General features: G+C 41.1%; 1 protein-coding gene across 1 annotated transcript; it reads left to right on the forward strand.

The window, feature by feature from the left end:
* Positions 1 to 1,419: 1,419 nt before the first annotated feature.
* Positions 1,420 to 5,626, forward strand: LOC105681200 (probable serine/threonine-protein kinase yakA). The gene has a single exon (XM_012389379.2). The coding sequence runs from the start codon at positions 2,093 to 2,095 to the stop codon at positions 5,372 to 5,374; it is 3,282 nt and encodes a 1,093-aa protein (XP_012244802.1). The 5' UTR covers positions 1,420 to 2,092; the 3' UTR covers positions 5,375 to 5,626.
* Positions 5,627 to 21,277: the final 15,651 nt, after the last annotated feature.

Here is a 21,277-nt window from a genome sequence, read left to right on the forward strand (position 1 = left end):
GAACTGGTGGGGGCAAGGAGCGCTCGACGTCTCAAATTTGGTTGGCTGTCTCGAGTTGTTTGCCTCTCCGTCAAGCCTATCCTTTTCGCTTTCTTTCTCTGTCGCTCGCCTATGAGCTACATGGCTGCGGGAAGAGGGAGCTTTGGTCGAAGGTGCTAGGTGGGAAAGGGAGGATACCATTAGAGAAAGGAGGAAGGATTGCTTCGAGAAACGTTCAAGGGAAAAGGAAGGGATGAGTCGGAAGCGAGAAAGTCGACGAATGTTGGTGGATTGAACAGAGAAAGAAGTTATTCTAGTAAACCGAAGAAGGGAAGGGTGAGAAACGATTGGGACAGAGAGGGAAGGATGGGGTAAAAGGAAGATTGAAAGGAGAAAGCACTATCGGCTGAGTAACATTAAGAACGAAGAAGGAAGGAAATACAACGAGAGGAAGAAAGAGAGGTGATTGGAGATAGAAAAGAGAGGGCAGCATTTCGTCGACGATAGCGGAGAAGAGGGGAGGGGAAGAAGTTGGTGCGGAGGAGAGAGTGAGAGCTGCTGAGATGGTTGGAAAGAGCCAGTACGTGAGCTAGCAAGTGACGGTACAGAGAGGGTAGTGGAAAAGGCTTGGAAGGTAGGGGGAGAGCAGTGCCTTGGCGCGAGCCCGAGGACTCGAAACTCCGGAATTTCAACCGCCAGAGTTGTACCGGCGCTCGTACGACGCGGGTCTAGAGAGTGTGTGAATAAGCTTGAGTAAGAAAGAGAGACAAGGCACGACCACTGAACTCGGAGAGGGGATGGCGATGGGAAGGGAGTAATAGCAGTAGAGAGGGACAACACGAGGTTGAGGACGACCACTTGATATTTACAATCGTAGTTGGAAGGATATACTACTACGTATCTCGTGTCTTGCACGTTCTCGTGGTTGCACGTTCCACGGTTTTACCGATTGCAAGTGAAATTCCGATCGTACGAAATTTTCGATCCTTCGGTTTGATTGATCGTGAACATCGGCAGTGCAGTATAAAATAAATCAGTCGATCCTTACGGTGGTGAACGCAAGTTTATTGTTTGCATAGACATTGATGGAAACAAGACGGACATATTCGTTACAGTGAACAGTGTACAGTGAAAAGTAATGGGTTGTGATATGGCCAATGATTCGAAAAGAAGTTCTGGTTATTATTGCATTGCCTGAATTCGTTTGTTGAGAAGTTACTGATAATCGGAAGAGTGCGGACTAGTGATCGAAAATCGCCAACCGTATCGTGATGTAAATCGTACGCGTATCGTTATCGTTTGTATTTTTTGTTCGTTTCTTTATCTTTTTTCGAACGTATTGCTTTGTGAGTTCCTTCGCTAAGCTCGAAATACAAAATTCGTTAACGTTGAGACACCGCGTCAGTGGCGCGTCAGTGGATTGTCATCGGCGTTTCGTCGAGGCGAGGGCGACCATGCCGCACATAGGGCTGCAGTCGATATTGCACCAGCTGGAGCGATCGAGGTTAATCCTTACTTTCGCTCCTGGCATATGTGCAATCATATGATAAATGTAGAACACGTTGTACCCTTTTTTTTGTTTCTTTCCTTTCATTTGTTTTCTTTTGGCCATTTAATGTCGGAAAACCCGTCTTCTTGGCAAATGCTCTCGTAGATTCTCGTTTTCGCGCGTCTTGAGTCATCGTCCATGTGCGGTACGCGAGGAAACCTGTATCGACGTTCGTCGACGGTTGAAAGTAGGGAAACGCGAGACGTCCCGACTTGACGAGCGCTTCCAAGTCACGTTATCGTTCAAACGCCTCGCAACAAGAATTGTCTAGTGTTCGAACCCTTTGAAAATCCAAAAAGTGAGACAAACTACATATCGTGATAATAGGACAGACTGTTATCGGAATTTCGCGCGCGCGCGAGCGCGTGTAAGCGCGCACGTGTCTGTACAACAGCATCGTTTCAGTGTGAAGTGTGTGCTGGGTCTTTTTTTTATTGTTCGTGTCACAAACAGTACGCTGTTACTAAGAGGAAAGAAACGTGAATAAGTGCGTGCAATTTTCTTTCCATGGAGAAGGGTGCGTCTTAAAACAAGACGAAAGTGGAGTAGAGAACAAGGAACAATATGAGTGAAATGACGAGTGTTGAACAACAACAACAACAACAACAACAGCAGCAGCAACAACAGCAAGAACAGCAATACGTAGGCGGCAGTTCAAATTCGGAGCATCATTGCAAGGATTGTGGTCTTTACTTCGAAAGCGATAAAAGTCTCGAAGTGCACCTGAGGTATCACCAGGAGAATCTTCTCAGTCAGTGGGCGAGCCAGGCCCAACAGGAGGAGAGTAACAACAATAACAGTAAGGCCGGTAATCACAACAGTCACGTGGGCGTCAAACGTGATAGCGTGACCGCTCCGGCAGACTCGAGCGAATTTTCTTCGAGACCGCCCTCTCAAGATCCTACGTCATCGTCTCAACATTCATCGACACAACAACAACAGTCAGTTCACCACCAGCAGCAGCAGCAGCAAGTTCAGCAGCAGCAGCAGCAGCAAGTTGAACAGCAGCAGCAAGTTGAACAGCAGCAGCAAGTTGAACAGCAGCAGCCGCAGCACCAGCAGCAGCAGCACCAGCAGCAACAAGCTGCTAGCCAGAGCTATAGTCATTTTCAAACGTCGATGTACGGTGATAATTATTTCATGCAGAACGATCAGGCCTACATGTTGTCCCATCATTACTCACCGCCACGTGAAGACAATGGTGTGGGTGGTGTGGGTGGTGGGGGTGGAAGTTATTCGCGTTACCACCCATACCAACATCAACAACACTTCCCGCCGGAACGTGCGAATTCAGTGAGTTCTACCAGTCCGAGAAGTCCGCCACTACAATGTGAGAAGTGCGGTGCTGTGTACGAGGATGCGAATCAGCTGGGTGAACACGTAAGAGCAAGTCACTCGAATTCACCCGGAGGTTATCCTGGACAACATCAGTATCAACAACTGGGTAACAGTCCTCAACAACAAAATCAACAACAGATGCACGCGTCGCCACCGCAATCTAGTCAGCAGCAGCAGCAGCAACAACAATCTGGCTATGATTATAATGGTAGGCAACCGGTAAAACTGGATATAACTAAGGAACCGGACGAACAGGCGGAAATTCTCGATTTGGATTCACACAAGGTGCAGACTCACAGGTACGAGGATGAACTAATGAGAATGCATCAGCAGCAACAGCAGGAGTTGCAGATACAAATGCATCAACAGCAGGTAATGCAACAACAACATCAGCAGCAACAGAGGGCTGGTGCACATTCGGTGAGTTCTATGTTGGCTTGGCCACCGGCCGCACAATCTCATGATTATCATCCCGGGTTATCGCCTATGATTCCAATGGATAGTATTTCACCACTTTCGGATCAAAGTCAATTTATACGAGGGCAACACATGCCCGTCGAAGTACCGCGACATCCAAATTCTCCGATTATTTCAAGCACGCAACCGATGCCCGGTCACCAGATACCCGGGGGTCTGCTGCAACAACCACCTAAACCTCCGCCTTTAGCTAATCAATCGTGGAAAAGTAACGAGGCGCGGCGGCCAAAGACCTACAACTGCACTGCGTGCAACAAGTGGTTCACCAGCTCGGGCCATCTGAAGAGGCACTACAACACGACGCTGCACAAGAACGCTGTTAAACAGAGTAATCAGCCAGACCCAGCGAACTTGCCGATCAGTGCTCATCATCATCCTGGTAGAGATAGCCATTCTAGTGGCAGAGGCGGAGGACCATCTAGATCGCCAGAGTTATCTTCTTCCGGAAGTCCCCCAAACTTGATGGCAGGTCCCTCGGGCGAGGCGGCGAGGGGCCTGCTCCACACGCCCACCAATCTTTACAACAACCACAACAACAACAATTCGAACAGCAGCAGCAGCAGCGAATCTTCGGCGACAATAGCGGGGCTAACGCAACAATCGCCTACAGCGGTGCACTTGGGCTCCACAATGGTACCGGCACACATTTCTCCGGTGGAATCTCCACTGGCGGCCCATCATCAGCAACAAATGGGTTCGCCGTCCTCTCAACTGGGCCACCAACAGCAGCAGCAACAACCGCAGCAGCTGCATCACCTTCCAATGGGTTCGCCGTCGGGCCAACTTCCGGTTCATCCCATGAATTCGCCCATGTCACCCATGCACCCACCGCTACCGCCCCACCTGAGTTCCCCTTCACCAATGGGCTCCCACCCGCACCACCACATGAATTCGCCATCTCCCATAACGCCGGGCTCGGTCCACCCAGCAATGGCTTCGCCCACGGCGATGGGGGGTACTACGATGCCTCATCAGCCGTACCCAAACGCCTCGCCCCCCCACGTTACACCTACTACCAACATCCCGGGCCTGCTGGAGTCTTTCACCATCCAGCTAACTACTACTGGTAATGAGACGTCTTTGCCGCTCTCCGACCAATCTCAACACCAGCAGCAACATCATCATGAACACCAGCAACATCAGCAGCAACAAGAACAGCTACAACAATCTCAGGATGTTTTACCCGGTTTTGGGACCTTTAGCAATCATCAAAGGCTCCTACCAAGTTTCACGGAATTCAACGTAACCGGGTTTATGGATGACCCAAATCAATCAGAGGCCATTAACGTGGGGGGGCTAAGTCCAGAGGAGAACGTATCTCCTCAAGATGGATCGTTCGAATCGTCTGAATCGGGTTACGGTCTGTACAGAAGTTCACCGCCTCGATACCAATCCCTTACGAACGCGGGAGTGAACACTGACGGCATGATCATCAAGCGGTATGAAGTTCAAACGCATTTTCTGCCGCAACCGCTTCAGCTGACCCGAAACAATTTTGAAGCGAACAATAATTTACCACGAATGATACAAGCGAAAGAGGAAGTAAATCCGAATGTCGGTAGACAAATAGTGAAAAATGTGAGACTGAAAGGCAGTTTTGTAATTACTAGGGAACATCAAGTAATCAGCACGTTCACTGGCTCACATTATATTTCCCAGGACGGCTTTCACAAGTGCATCGAATGCGACAAGATTTTCAACAAGGCTTGCTATTTGACACAACACAATAAAAGTTTTCACTCTGGTGACAAACCATACAAATGCAATCAATGTGGTAAAAGATTCACCCTCGAATACCTGCACGCGGAGCACCTGCTGAAGCACGCCGGTGACAAGCCGTACAAGTGTGAAATATGCCCGAAGCAGTTCAACCACAAAACTGATCTTAGGCGGCACATGTGCCTCCATACTGGCGAAAAGCCGTACGCCTGTGATACTTGCGGCAAGGGATTCATCAGAAAGGACCACATGATGAAGCACCTCGAGACGCACAGAAAGAAAAACAATCATAACGTCCATCTAAGGACGTGATTTGAGAGAAGACTCAACATCGAGGACTAGCATCGTAGATCAAGAAACAATGACGGTCGTTATCTGGTGATCTTCGTCCTCACGATGTGTTCGTGATTATCAATCGAAAGGTGAGACTCGTTTATCGACCGAAAATCATGATGGGGATAATCGCGACTTCTCGAATCGAGTTTTTCTTATTAGAGTCGATCAGATACTGGGATTCAAGCGGACACCCATCTGATCGTATAAATCTTAATATTTTAATCGAATAATATTTTAATTTATTAATAGTTTTTCGATTATAATAGTTCGCACTAAGATTCACGATTATATGATTCGTATATTATAGTACGTAACAAGATATCACGCCCAAAAATTATATTTTTTATTCATAATTTGAGTAATCAGAAATAGCTTGTAATGTTATTTTGCTTTTCTTATTTTATCTTCAGAGTGATCTGTCGATCGAAATTATCGTAGTTCGGTAATAGGTAATCTCGCGAACTAGTATTTAGCGAATAGCAATTACATGTTGTTTTTGTTTAATTTGGAATCGAGAGCGAAAATCATTGCGTTCCGACGAGGAGGTTCGATATCGTGGAGCCCACAACGCGTATGACAGACCTTACAAAATTACTTGCGATTTTTACTCACCTCGCAACCCAGATTTGAATGAAAATTATAATAAAGCATTTGAACATCGAATGTCGCGATGCGTAGAGCCGATCGTACGATAGTTCGACTCGATGAATCGCGAATTCTGTTCCGATAAAATGCGTCAGGTAACGCGATCTTGAATCCACGATCCCCTCGGGAACAATTGAAAATTTACGCGGTATCAGAAAATAATTATTCCGGAAAGAAAAAGAAGAAAAATAATGCGCAAGCTATGACTACGAAGCTTATTAATTGTACAAAATATGTTAAATGTATAGTCATGTAATTAATGCAATTATCGCCATCATTGCAATTAAATTCAATTGGATATTGATATTGGCTAGAAAGTGGTTAAATTTATTTATAAATAATCATATTTTATAGTATATATAGCATACTTTATCGAGAGAGAACGGAAAGAAAAAGAAAATGATTAATAGATAATTACGAAAAGACGCGGCGATGATAAAGCGATAAATCAGAAATACCGTGAAAATCGTTACACCAGCGATGGATCGTATATAGTTTTGTGACAACTTTGTTATATATCGCTTAGTTTCTTCTTTTTTTCATTATTTACCGGAGACGATCAAGAGGTGAAAGACGAAAGTCCTTTATTACCTATGATTTTATATTTTAGTTTTACAACGAGCCTCTAGACGCCCTCATTTTTAAAACATTCCATTTTTTTGTACATTCCAGTATCGCCAAATGAATATCCGTCGCCGGGAATCGGTTTTCACGACAGCGACGCGTCTTTTCCTTTTCTTCTAAACCTTAAGCTTAATAATAGCCTAAGTTTCGAATTGTACGTTGCCTGGAACGAATCTCGCTCGTGTCGTTTCCTAGCAAGACGCAAGATGTTTCTCCTCGTTTTTGAAATGGTTCAACGCACCATTACACATCGAATTTTAATCCTTCGTATCCTATAGTTATTGTAATAACAAAAAAAAAAAAAAAGAAAAAGGAAATAAATAAAACCAGATTTTTGATTAAGAACAATCAAACATTTTTTACCCGTGAAATTTAAATATATGTCAGAGATGAAAGGACACCGGAGCCTTCCCTCTGGAACTTCGGGAAAATCTGTAAAATTGTAATTAAAGCTTACAGTTGTAATTAAACCATTTGCCGTCATTCTGCCCAATTGTACTTGTTTGCGATTTGTGATAATAAACTTGGACTCAAGGCGACCATCAACCGTGGTCAAACAAGTAAAATTGGGCAGAATGACGGCAAATTGTTTAATTACAATTTTACAATTACGGATTTTCCCCGAAGTTCCAGAGGGAAGGCTCCGGCGTCCTTTCATCTCCGACATATAGATAGCGAATGACTTAGCCACGGCATTCCTTCGATCGATTATTAAATCGTTGGGGAATTTCGTCGAGCGTGCTGCCTCTAATTGCGCGGCAGCCGTTGCATACGATCAATTAATGCTCGATTAATTGCCCGTGGAGCGCAAAACGAGCCAATCACCGAGGATAGCATCGAGTTCCTCCTCTCTCGCGACACGAGCGAATTTCCCTTCGAGCTACGCACAGCTCGTTACACGTTACACACACTCTTACGCACATCCAACATACACTTAAACACACATGAATACATACTTACACACAGATATGCTAAATAAACGTTGATCTCGCTGTAACGAAATTTACACCGCGTTTACGCGTAATTATTTCTGTTGATCATCGTTGAATCGGCCGGATCGACCTTCGGCGTTTAACAGCTGCTTGAACGTGATACATAATTTTGCTGTTCTTTCCGATTGTTATTGTGAGAAAGATATCTTTCTTTTGTTGTAATCAAATTTTTTACTTCTCATAATTTATTTCACAATCGTTGTCGCGATTTTCAGTATAAAACATTTTGATAATATAATATTGTTTTAAATAATTATAGGAACGCATCTTCTAATTTATATGAAATACGATATTTCAATTGCACAAAATGAATTATTGGTTCTGTTTTATTATTATTTTAAATGGCGCGGCATAATTATAAATATACATATTTAATCTCATTCGTGTTCGTTTCAATCACTATGACACATAAGTAAACACAAATACATATACAAATACCGCGTATACACACACATATGACGTCCTTTCGCAAGTTTTCTTTTTTAGTTGTTGCGTATTTAAAGAAAAAGAAAAAAAAAATTGACGTCGAAATATTAAGGCGGAAACGAGAGAAAAAGACGATAAATTATATAGCATTCTTGCCATTTTTACTACGTAATATGACACCCAGAACAGACTACCTCAGAGTTCAGGAATTTAACGATGAATGAAAGGAAGAAAGAAAAGATGAGAGCCAATGCAATAATAATAATGTTATTAAAGAAATGTAGCTGAGCGCGCACCCGTGCGGGCGGAACGATGTACTTCTCGTGCTTCTCTTCTCGTATTTTCACCCAGCAAATAAATTCAAAAAAAAATAGTAACCTCTTGGATTCACCTCAAGGGTACAAATTATTCCACGAAATTTAAAATTATCCGCGAAATTTCTATTTATTGCTTTGTATTAGATGATATAGTATCCATAGTTTCTTCACTCGTTTCTCAAATTGGCCAATAAAAAGTAAAATAGAAGGTGATAAATTGTAGAGCACGCTTTGCTTTTGTCAAAGAAGTTCCTCGAGTCGCCCGCCGGCCGGTATGAGCGTGTAGTAGAACGTTATACACATAGATACTAATATAAACGAAAAAGAGAAACAGAAAATAAGATTGGTAAGAGAGAAACGATAACGAAAGGGAGGATTTGTAGAGATTCAATGTACTTTTTAGATACATATCAACAGTATTACTGTATACTCCGTTTTCTTATAAATAATCGTATAAAGTTACAAAGAAAAGAGAAAAAAAAAAGAGAACGAAGGAGAGAAAAGGTAAGATCGCGTTAATGAAAATTGAGATCATGAATAATCATGAGTTACAATGCATATTTCTAGTATCATATCATTATCAAATATTAGTACCGGAAAAGAGAATAGAAATACATTCTATAAAAGTGATATAAAGAAATGATTAAGTAAAGAGAAATGAAATAATGCAAAAAAAGAAATTTCCGGTTTTACGGTTTCTTTCTGAGAGAGAAGATAAGAATCAAAGTTCAGGACATAGTAAGACCTCCAATATTTATTTGTTTTAAAATTATAATGCGTTTAATTTGTTCTTCTGATTATTATAATTACTACAATATAGTCCTCTAATTATTTTATTATTGTATTATTATTAATATTAATATAATAACTATGCCAAGCATATTAACAAATTCGTACTTTGTTAATTTTTGACTCTGCGAGCGCGTTCTGCCGTTGCAAGAGTTCGGAGTGAGAGTTTACAATTCAAGATACAATGTAATATAATTGTTTCAACGTGAAAATACTAAATTATATCGATATATATATACGTACGGTACCAAACTGTAATGGTTGTGCCAGAAAAAAAAAGAAAGAAAAAGGGAAAGACGAATCTTAATAGATCCTTGGGTGCTTCCTCTCGTATAATTCTAATTTTTTGGGCATTCAACAGAGAAATAGACAAAGAGACGAGTTCTATGAAAATAAAAAATAGAGTAAAAATTATAAACTAAAATGAGTTATGTATGCGAAAATGGGAATGCGTGTAAGTAATGATGCAGGAAAGGAATAAGAGAACGCATGTGCGTGCGTGAGAGAGGGTGAGATTAGTGTGAGAGAGATACGGAAAGGAAGGGAAAGTAGAAGAAATTCTTATCCATTCCTTGTTATGTGCCATAATAACTGTGCGTCGATAAAAATTGTAAACGGTTAAAGCATGAAAAAGGAGTAAAGGAGGAGCGCGTGTATACGTTTCCTCGTATGCGTGTGCGCGGCCACCTGTATGTATGTATGCTTGTGAGTGAAGCACGAAGTTTATATATTATATATGTACACAAACATTACGACAACAACGGATGGTAAATGAAAGAGATAGAGGAAAAACCAAGAATGAAGTAATCGTGCGCCGGTGCATGTCCGTTCGAGAAATGCTAGCGAAAGAATACGACGTGAAAGTGAAAATACTTAGATGTAACGCTCACAGTCTCGCGACATGCAGTCTGTTCCTTCCCTTTCTTTTTTTTCTCCTCTCCATATGTCTTTCTTTTTCCTACTTGATTAGAAAATAAGATAGAAAATTGTGGGGGAAAAGAACACATAACCTATAGTGTACGGAGAGGAACATAAGTTTAAGAATTGTATTATTTTATACAAGTTTAATTTTGATTTTATAAATATATTTTATGTCAGAATACACACAAAAGATTTCCTTATTTCACGACTCGATCATCTCCACTTTTGTACCTTGATTTTGATTTTCCGTCTCAACGCAGATACAAGTACAAACCTTGAACGATACGAATGATCAGCTCGTTCGTAAACTCTTCTCAACGTTCGTGAATTCTTTACGCGTACGGACGATCCAAATATTAGTTATAGAATAAGAGCCGGCATTCTCGTCTCGCGAACCGATCGAACGATCCAACTACGCACGGACCTTTGACTCTCGTGACCGAACTCGCGCTCGCGTCAAGAATAATTCCGTCAAATTTTACATTCGCGTGGTCGCTGTACTGGATACAATGTTCCGCGATTTTGTTGATCAATTTTCGTTAATATCGGAGTGCAGGGGCGTGCGTGACTCCGCGAAATATCCTGACCGCGGCGAACCGTTCACGCATCATCACCCTGTCCGCACGGTGTTTCGTTCGTGTCCACGCCCCCGTCGAGTCTCCTAAACCCCTCGTGTAATATTCCTCCCTCGACGCCAGTCTCTCGTCGCGCACTCGTAACCTTGGGCATTCTGTAATTTAGTAAATTGTTGCGGACTCGGCGCAAGGAAACGCTTGATTCGCGAACGCCTCTTCTGGAAACAGCTCGGGACAGCGGCGAGCTGCGTCGATTTCACGTTGCTCGATCACGTTGAGCAGCGATCGCTTTTACGAAATTTCTTAATCCCTCGCGGCGTTTCGAGGAATCGTAAGTCGAGGATCGTAACGGACGCGTCCGAGAAATCTTTCAATGCGAGTTCAACGCATTCATCGAGAATCGCACGCGTGTCTGACAGCTTCGCGTGATCTGGCATTCGGAACGGAATGAAAATGTAAAAGAGAAAAGGCGAGTCGATCGCGAATCGAAAGTTACGCGGAATCAACGATCGATAATCGCGCGTTTATACAACGAGCCGATTTCATAGGCGTGTTCCTATTCGATGTTCGTAGAAACAGTGGGTGGTGGCGTGGTGGTGTACGATCATCGATTGAATTCGAGCGAATTTTTAAAAGTGTTGTTCGCGAAAGTTTGTTCCGCGTAGACACGGCGAGTCCCATCATTGTTAGGCTTAGGTAATATATACCTGATGATGAAGCAATAGATTGAGTGCTATTTATCTACCGTTTATATGGCGGGGATAAGGGTGAGCAAGTTTGTCGAAAGGAACGGAATGGAAGAAAGAAAGGAAGAGAAAGAGTAAAGGGAATGTATTTCGAAGAAAGGAAGGATGGTAAATCGAAAATAAAGATGTTAGATGTAATTCACTATATTGTACTATGCGTTTTTAGCTAAAATTTTATGTTTTCTAATTCGTTGTGGACGAATGTTTTTTAGTATAAATATATAAATAAATGAATATATATATATTTAAATTTTAGGACATTAATATAAGCTGATTAAGAAGTTATATACGTAGCGGACGCGAATCGTTGTCTCACGTTCCGCGTATTCACGAAATTCACTCGGTGACCTTTTGAACATTGGCGCGCAATCGTTCAGACAATCGAGGTCTATGTACGTATTCAGAGCCCATTTTTTAACTTCTACCGCGGTACTTCGATCATCGGTGCGTAAAAGAAATCACTCGATGAAAAGATTCTCTTCAAAATATACACTCTATCTTTAAAAAAGTTCTTTCTTTTTCAATACAGACGATTGGTAAACGTTATCAAGCGCATAAAATATATTTTCCAACCTTGCGTTTTTTATGATAAATAGACTACCTATAGGAGCAGTCGAGGTGTTTGTTTTTAACAAAAAGGCTAGAAGTATCGTTAACTCAAAGAAAATTTAGTCGTAATTGAACAACGACATGTATACGTAATTTACAAAAAAACGATTCAAAAGTTCGATTTGAGATCTTTGCGCGCACGATCATCGAGTTCTGTGTCGAAGAAAATCAACAAACGTAGGAAGCGATGCGACGCTGCGATATACACGATCATATACATAAATATAATAGCTCGTTACTTGAGAACGTCACCTAAAGCCATCCAATCGTTCAAATGAAATCAATCCGTGCGCATAGAAAAATGAAAAAGAGTAAGAAAGATGAAAAATAGACGAAACGAAGTGCTTAACCCGATTCTATCGTCGGTTTATTTATATATATATATAAAAGAATAAAAAAAAAACTTGCAATTGTCCTTCCGTAAGGAGTACACTGCCGCCACGAATAGGAGAAAAATAACAATGCAGCAGAAACGATAGTAAGGAAAAGAAATGAAGATGATCGACTTATGTAGGCGCACGTAAAGATTCGTATACAGACGCACGATCCATTTCGCTTGCCTGTGTACGTGTCTAATACTGTGTTAATTACGTATTCGACGAATGCCATAACAAGTACCTCATACAAAACACATGTACAAATGTTCATACGTTTTCAGAATATTAGCTAATTAATAAATAATTAATATCCAGACTAAGATTCTGTATTTATTTACTACGAATCCATTCCATCTTATTATTCTATCCTCGTTCTATCTTCTCTCGTCGTAAAATACCCTTCATAAAATAAATGAAATAAATGAGTTAAAAAATACAAAAAATAATAATAAATCAACCTCTTCTCAAGTTCGTACTTTGCGGAAAATCGATGTCTATCGAAATATATTATCAAGGTAAATAGAAGACTAACCCGAGGTTAAATATAAAACGGTAAGTTTGAGTAAAGATATCCACTTTAAATCTTGCTACGCGAGAAAATTATTTCCTTCGACAAATTACGGGAAACGGCAATCTCCGAGATTTAATACAGAAACTTTACTCATTGTGTGGTAGAATATGTTGCCCGGCTCGCTACACACGGATGGCTTGATTGTTCGCATGGAAGGATGGAAAACGGCAACGGTAAGTAATTTACACGAGCGAAGTCGAGAATATACCTGTTTTTACCTGTATATAGTTCGCCGATTCCGCCGGTTCGAAATTCTTTTCCCTCGGCGCATGGAAAATCGCGTTTCCAGGCCGGATTATTATCGCTGAAATTGCATAATCACACATAATCATACACGATCCTGCGGGACGATACGCGAGTCTTGTCCGTATCGTTTAAACTCGTTTTCCCGATGCGCGTAACTCCCGATGGAAAAGAAGAAGAAGAAGAAGAATAAAAAAAAAAATGGAGGCGAGGAAAAAGAAGGAATAAGTTCCCCCTTCTTATTCTCCGCCTCCCCTCTCACATCCTGTGATAAATAGCAAGATTACGAGTCTACGTGTCGGCCAATGAACGATGCCCTCGGCCCGTGGACCATATGTTCCTCCAAGGCTGTGAGACCCTCGGCTGAACTTGGGCCACGCTTACGCGCCGCGCACAGCCCCGACTCAGCCTTTAACAATTCGGGTGATTATCCGGTGAAATATATAAAACACATTTTTCACGCGGAACGAGATTAAAGGGTGGAACGGCGAAAGATTGCCGTTCATATTTCAGTATCACTCACGTGGACGGGAACGTTGCATACATTTGTGTTTATTAACCCGCGAACCGGCACGGCACCGGTTCAAGACCGCGCGACCAGTCGCCAGGTCCAGTGAGGGGAAACGGGGCAACGATTATGAAAGAATACGAGCACTATGCCGCCCAGCGTAATTTTATTACGCGATTTCGCGCTCGCGATTCGCCCTTTGCCAACTCGCGACTGGGGTGCTGAAAGAAGAATTCACCGAGACTCCGTGTATCATGGGTAGGGTCTTTTAAAAGTTACTGCTGAAACCAACGTTTCAGGTGTATGCCACCTAACGGGGGATAAAATCTTCGTCGGATGGATTAATGAAGAGATACGATTTTGTGAGAGAAGTTTTTCGGTAATGGAATGTAATATTTCTTCCATGTTGGATTTCGTGCGTTCCGAAGAGATTCGTGGTTCCAAGCTAATATAGTAAATTTTTTTTATCGGATAGTAAGTTTTAGACTCCTTTTTGTTCGCTAATGGAAAGAGCTAAAATAAAAACGTAGCGTTTTATTAATTCGCATATGTATCGTTAGTTCCTCGATCAACTTTCATCAACTACATATATACAAGTATTACGTAAATCCTAATACTCCGCGACAGAGAATGGTAAAAATTTGTTTTGGGGATCAGTAAACGTTCCGTTCGCGATTCCCTTAAAATCAAAAACCACCGCAGCTTTTGGGTGTTCGATTCGATCGGGTTGATGCGTATCCTAAAATTTTTCCCACAGCTAAGACAGCTGTCGTAATGAGTTGCATCCTCACGTTTCTCTTCCTCGCCGCTTTATCTATCCGTTTGGCTTCCTCGGCGCGGCCGCCACATTTTTTCAGTAGGCGATGCATACCCTACATGACAATGCAGCTTCCCTTCTTTCTTTATCGTGGTGCTCGTCGAAAAGACACGAGAGACCCCGACGAAATTTGAGAAACGAGCCGTACGAGGGCATAAATCGTCCCGATAACGCAGATAACAGGTAGCTCGATCGGTACTCGCGATTTCCAACGTTCGAATCGCTCGCTTCGCCGCGAGTTCTTTCTTTTTCGTTCTTATTCGGATGGGCTCGCAGTTCTTTTGTCTGTGGAAGAATAGGTATTCCTGGTAATGGCCGCTCGACCGACTATTCCCGATGCTTTCTCGAGCAATTTCGCCGTGCAAACGCTTCAATTTTTCTTTTTTTTTTTTTTAATATTCGAATTTAAAAATGTTTGAACAGATCGCGAATGGATATGGAGATATCGAAGGGCCTGCGAGCTTGGAAACGAGTTCTCGAAAGGTTCGAGCTATCTGCAAGCTTTATAGAAATTAAATGGTTTGAAATGCTGCTGGAATACCGTGAAAATTGTACGCGATTAATGTACGTAATCGAATTATAAATTTTATTTATCGAAGATTTAACGTGTTGCTATATTTCCGATACAATTTCTATTGAAAAATTGGATATCTTAAAGTTTGAAAACTGAAACATTGAATTTAATTACAGACATTTAGTTATGCCATTGTAGAAAAGATTTCAATAAACGTTGTATCAATAAACGACGTGTAAATGTTGTAATCGTTGTTTCAATGTTCTCACGAACATTTCTGTCAAGTAACAAATTTCCTTTTTAAACGTCAAACAGCGAGTTATCTTTCGATTAACCATAGGTCAGGAACGATTATAGGCTACCTGAAGATTGAGGTAGGTGCTGTGCTATGAAAGTTCCGACACGGAAAATCTTCGTGGAGTTCTCTATATAGTGATACTTCCGGGCAGAGATCGACTTACGGTGTCCCTGTCGTATTATTGTATCATACGTGTGTTCGATTTGATCGTCTTATAGCACTTCATCTCGAGAGAATTATGATGAGGGGAGGGAAACTCCGTTTGTCCACGGTTCTTTCCTAAAATTCGATCAATAAATCTGTCACGCGTCCCTTTTACGCGTAGAATTCTTTTTTCCTACTAAATAAGCGAGTTGAAAAAACGCCGCCTCGACGAAAGGTATTTTAAAGTTCGAATACGCTTTATTTATATTTAGATTTATTACGATTTAAATCCAGATAAAAGGCTTTTTATATCGTTTTCTTGCTATTTACACGGAAATTTATTACTGTTCAAACACAATAAAATTTCTGTTCCAAACGCGTTTCAGTTATCTATGAAAGTAATTTCACGTTACTAAGTTATCACGCTTCGAATCGTATGTATACTCGACAAAAATTTGGATTTTACTTCATTTATTAAAAACAACAGACGGAGAAAAGTTTTCCCGGTTACCTTCAAACTATCAGAAATGTATTTCAACTCAAATTATTTATCAAACTATTTACAATCAGGCATGCGCTATCGTGATTTGAGTTATTTATTAAACAAAATTTCATACTTCGTCTAAATTCTGTTTTCTTTATTGAAAATAACAAACAAATCTTCGAATGTTGTAATATAGTTCGATTCTTCTTGCAGTCACGTCAACGCAAACTTGTTATCACCTCATTTACAACCAGATAGACCCAGATCGATCAATGTCGCACAGGCCACCAGATACTATACAAGCTAATCACCTAATTAAATCGTAAAATCAATGCAACCTGTTACATCGGACATAGATTCACCAATGTCGATCGAATCGAACACAAATCCACCAAAATGAGACTCTCGAAAAAGAGAAAGAGAAAAACAATCTAAAATCGTCGCTCGCTTGCGCGCAAAAATCAGGGTCAAAAGGAGATCCAGTGTCAATGGAATACACCAAAAACTCTCGGTCAACAATCAATCAGTCTCGAGTAAACGCGAGATGATGGAAAAAAATTCCTCCGAAGGCACGATCTCGAAGCGTCGACGAACAAATGAAGGATGAAACCGAGACCATGAATTTTTCCACTCGAAAAACGCAATTCCCACAATTCTGTGCAAAATTTATCTACCGCGGCCAAGGTCTAGAAACTCTCCCGTGAGGTAAAAGCCGCGAATGAATCGACGTTATCGCGCCACGTATTATCACCGTTACTTAATCTTATCTCGAGGCGGGGCTAGGTTGATCGCTCGTAAATCATCCTGGCTTGTGATTCGTCATCGTGCCACGGCCAGTCTATGGAACGGATCCCACGCGGTTATTATGCACATGTCGCTCGGTTTTCCACGCGTTTCCCAGTTTAGAGACATCTTCGACACCCGAGGTCCGAGTCCGATGGCAGACCCGTGAAAGGATTTTAGTGGCCACTTGCGTAACGCTTACATAGTACAAATAATACGGTGATAATCGTTCGATTGTTCGGCGAGAGGTGGCTGGTGAAAGCGATGGAGAAAGTCGGGGATAAAAGATCTGAACGTTTGTAACGTGTTTCTTCGACCGTTTCTTTATTCTTTCGGGGTGAGAGGACCGCCGAGTTTACAAGGTCACCGCGTAATACGCGCAGGAACTGACGTTTGGGATTTATTTTTGATATTTGTTATCAATTTGTTGAAAATCATCGATTTGATTTAATTCGTGTATAGTTTTGAGGAAAGTTTTGTATCGGTGAAAGTTAATTTTGATTGAACGCTAGAATTATCAAATCCGCGAACATTGAGGTTATTGCGTTTCATTTTTTTACAGAAAGGCATTTGAATATTTTTGATAAAATTATTATCGACTTTTATTCAAATATAAATTGTAACTTCAATTCGCATCATGTAAATATGTAGATTCGTTAAAAGTATTTTAATTAAAATCACCTACCTATATGTAGAATATTTACTGGTTTTATAGAATAAATTGAGTTTAATGAAATTTAATGAAGTTTGATAAAATTTAATTTCAACAGATTGTTTGATATTAAATTTGATTTATGAAATATGTAAGTAGTTCAATTATGTAAGTAGATAGGAATGAAGTAACGAAAAGTTGAAGATCGTGACACGAAGAGTTAATCTTGCGTCGATACTTCACAATCATAAAATTACGCAAATGTTGTGATACGTTAATTATAATGAATTTGTGTTTCGTCTTATAGGATGAAACATTAATTGCATAACTTTGTATTTAGGTTTACGAAAGGATGAAATATAACTGAATCTGTTTAAATACATAATTATAGGTTAGTCAATGCGAAATTGCCAAACGATTACAAAAGATCGTCAATAAACGATACGAACGTTCAATCAGATAATTTTAGGAAACAGTACGTCAGTCATGGTTAATATGTAATATTTGTCTGGTCTAGTGGTTACGCCATGTCCAATAACTTATACTTTCTTCGACATAACTGATACATATATTTACAGAACTTTCTCTTGATTATGAACACCATTGGAAATCGCTTCTTACACAATTCCAATGTACGTTTTCGCTATTGTTAAATATCATCTTAAATCGCCAAGTATCAAAATTTAATTCAATCGCTGTTTATTTGCTTCCATTAATATAATACCATTGTTATAGAAATTTCTATTTAAAAAGAATTACAAGCTTGACGAGTTAATATATTGTTTAATCGTGTCAAGTTCATCGGCAACTCTCACTCCACGCAGCAGTAGCGCTTTACAAAAGAATCGCGGGAGATCCCAACGACTTTCTCAAGGTCCTTGGACAATGCGAGTTCGCTGGTGCATCCACGGTCCCAAATTCGGAGAGTGCGACGATGGTCGCGTTCTCGAGAGCAAACAGAGTCTCCGTCGGCGACGTCGGCGTCTGTGCACATAGACGCCGAATACGAAGGGACCAGACGGTACGATGGTAGGTAGCATCTGTCTGTCCGCGTTTTCTCGTTGCGCTGTAGTTTGCGCTTCCCAGGCTCCACGGGATGCACCTGGTCTTCTCCCTGGTGCCGGTGCATTTGCCTTCTCCCCACTTCTCGCGGCTCTAGCCGAACAGAGACATGCTCTTGCGAACCTGAATAGCGCGATGGTACGACCCTGTTGGTCGGCTCAATGCCGGCGCGGTTCGTTCTACAGGCTCTGCTCATCGTTCTCGAGATTTATCTGCTCGTTCGTGAACCACCGGCGAATACTTGGAGAAGTTGTCGACGCTGCTCGATGTGGAACGGTCCAAGGGGGATGCTTTTCGCATTCGCAAACCGAGAATCGACGATTTGAAGCGGACGATTCTTCGAAGTTCTGCTCGATTGGGGATTCCGGTGATCGATGGAATTTCCACCACTGGCACCGAGTTTTCGTCCGATGCTTTTCCAACTGGCGAACGATGATGCTTCTTCGTGTTAGGTTTGGCAGAAGTTTGCCAAGGATGAAATCGCACGGGATGCGACGCGAAGTATATTTAGCTTCAAGCGCGACGCGATTCTTCGCATACGAAGGCGAAGCGGATGTAAAATCTATCGAAGAATTGGTATTAGGAAACAAGGGCCTACGCTTATGCTTGTGTCGGCTTAGAATCGTGTACAGGCATTTTCGTTCCGACTTTTAGTAGCTGTGCAGTTTAAGGTTTCGAAGAGGAAATGCGAGATATTGTTTGAGTACTCGCGGCTGGTCAACACATGGTCGAAAAATGTTAGCGTCGCAGATTCTTTGAATTCTGGCTTTAATGAGCGTCCTTTTGGCAAGAACGGAAGCCGACAAAACACGGCGATGTTGAAATTTTACAATGACGTAATTCCTGTTCTATTTTATAGTTCAAAAGACCTACTTGTGTCTTACGTCAACATTTTTCCTATCAACAGAAGCAATTAGAAATTAGAAATTATAATCAATTATTGCTACATCGATGAATCTCTATATTTTCGTAAAAATATTTGTGCTTATTTTCACGCACGAAATGTTACTATTTTATTAAAAAAATCTTATATATGTATACAACAATATCGTATCACGATAATTTGAAAGGAAACGATCAGGAGTGTAACTATTTTAAACGTTGACAAAGATTGATTAAATCCTCGATGAGTTTTACGTGTCACTCAGTTACCCCAAGAATTCAACAAAAGGGAGAGAAATCACCCCATCGCCAGATTTATTTAATACAGCGCCGAGCGAAGGTGGCGTGTGGGGTGGCACAGCGGTGCAAGTGTTGGGAGGTGGGGCTTGGGATGGCTGCAACCTGTTGAGTCAGACAATATCGCGTTTTTACTAATGCCACATCGCCGTCCCGACTCGGGGATTCCAGGGGGTGGCTACATTTTTGCCGTTCCGCACGGGAACCTTTGAACGAGATCGTTATTATCGAGCTCGAGATTATTAACCCTCGAAGACTCTGGTAAATTCTTGCACTTTCTGCAACATGCGATTGTTCGATTCGTCGAAATAGATACTCGAGGATCGTATGCAGGTTCGATAATTATATCGTTTTATTTTGTAATTACTTGTAGTTTACTTTAAATTGCAAAATGATTGATTTAACCCCTTCACCTACAGCTACGGACATAGCCCGTGGCACGATGATCGGGCCAAACGTAAATATTAAGGGATTAAGGGATTAAGGGATTAACACTGGAGCTACCAGGTCCATTGAAATGACGAATTTCGGATTTCGTTTCTATTTTTCACAATTATCGTATACGTGCAAATGTTTTCGGTAAAGTTAACGTTGATTTTTTATTGAAGTTGAAACATAATTATTTTATGTCATAAACGTGTCACTTTATTTATAATCGTTTATACAAAATATAACCTACTTAAGTATTGAATTAAAACATCGTTTTATGTCCAAACGAATTTCACCAACAATTTTTTCGCAGATTTCCTTTCCACGTCAGTGATGTCTTCTTGAACGAGCTTGAACCGCCCTCAAATAATACTTTTTTCTTATTTCCTCCGCGCGCAAATACGGCATCAGCGTCGTTACGAAAGCGACGTGCCATGTGTAATCCACAAGACTTGACGAGAGCGAAAATCCCAATCAGCTGCTCGCCAGATCCTCGAGCAAACAAGGGATACCTTCGACAATGGAATTGTGTGTCGGTCGTGCGTGTGCACGTTGTACATCATAATGCGACACACGTGTATTTTGCTCGTATGGTACACATACGGGCGCGTTTGTCCATTTCCTCGAATTTCTCTTTTCTTCTCTGGTTTCGTCAATAATTTTGCCCTAAAATTATTTATTATAGAATTAATACGACATCTAGTAACGAATTTTTCGAATAAAAAGATTTTTGCTTAATTTTATTCAGTTTTAGAAGGCACGAATTTTGGATAATTTTCGTAACATCAACGATCCGATCCTTCGCGAAGCATATTTTGTCGTATCATTTGTGGAAAGAAGAAGAAAAATATTTGAGCACCGGTTATGTATGCATCTTATTTATGCAACTTGATTCCGTACACGTAGCGTAGTTGTTTTATGCTTCGAAATGAAATTGTTGGTTTCGAAAGTGCAAATATTGTTTCTGACAAAACACATTAATGCCGTGTATTCAAACATTCCTCTGTTTACAACGAAACAATATATTTCTGATGACTCCCGAAACAATTAGAACGTCGTATAACTTTTTTCATATTTTTCCTGCATATTTTCATAGTGGCAAAAACGACGATCCTAAGAATGCTTCGCTATACGTTTTCTTAGATCCGTTACAATCCTAACCTCATAAATTTCT

The sequence above is a fragment of the Bombus impatiens genome, unplaced genomic scaffold (genome assembly GCF_000188095.3).
Source record: "Bombus impatiens unplaced genomic scaffold, BIMP_2.2 scf_0640, whole genome shotgun sequence".
NCBI lineage: Eukaryota > Metazoa > Arthropoda > Insecta > Hymenoptera > Apidae > Bombus > Bombus impatiens.

Excerpts from the sequence above, each read along its gene's own strand:
- LOC105681200 (XM_012389379.2), top strand. The coding sequence starts at position 2,093 with ATGAGTGAAATGACGAGTGTTGAACAACAACAACAACAACAACAACAG.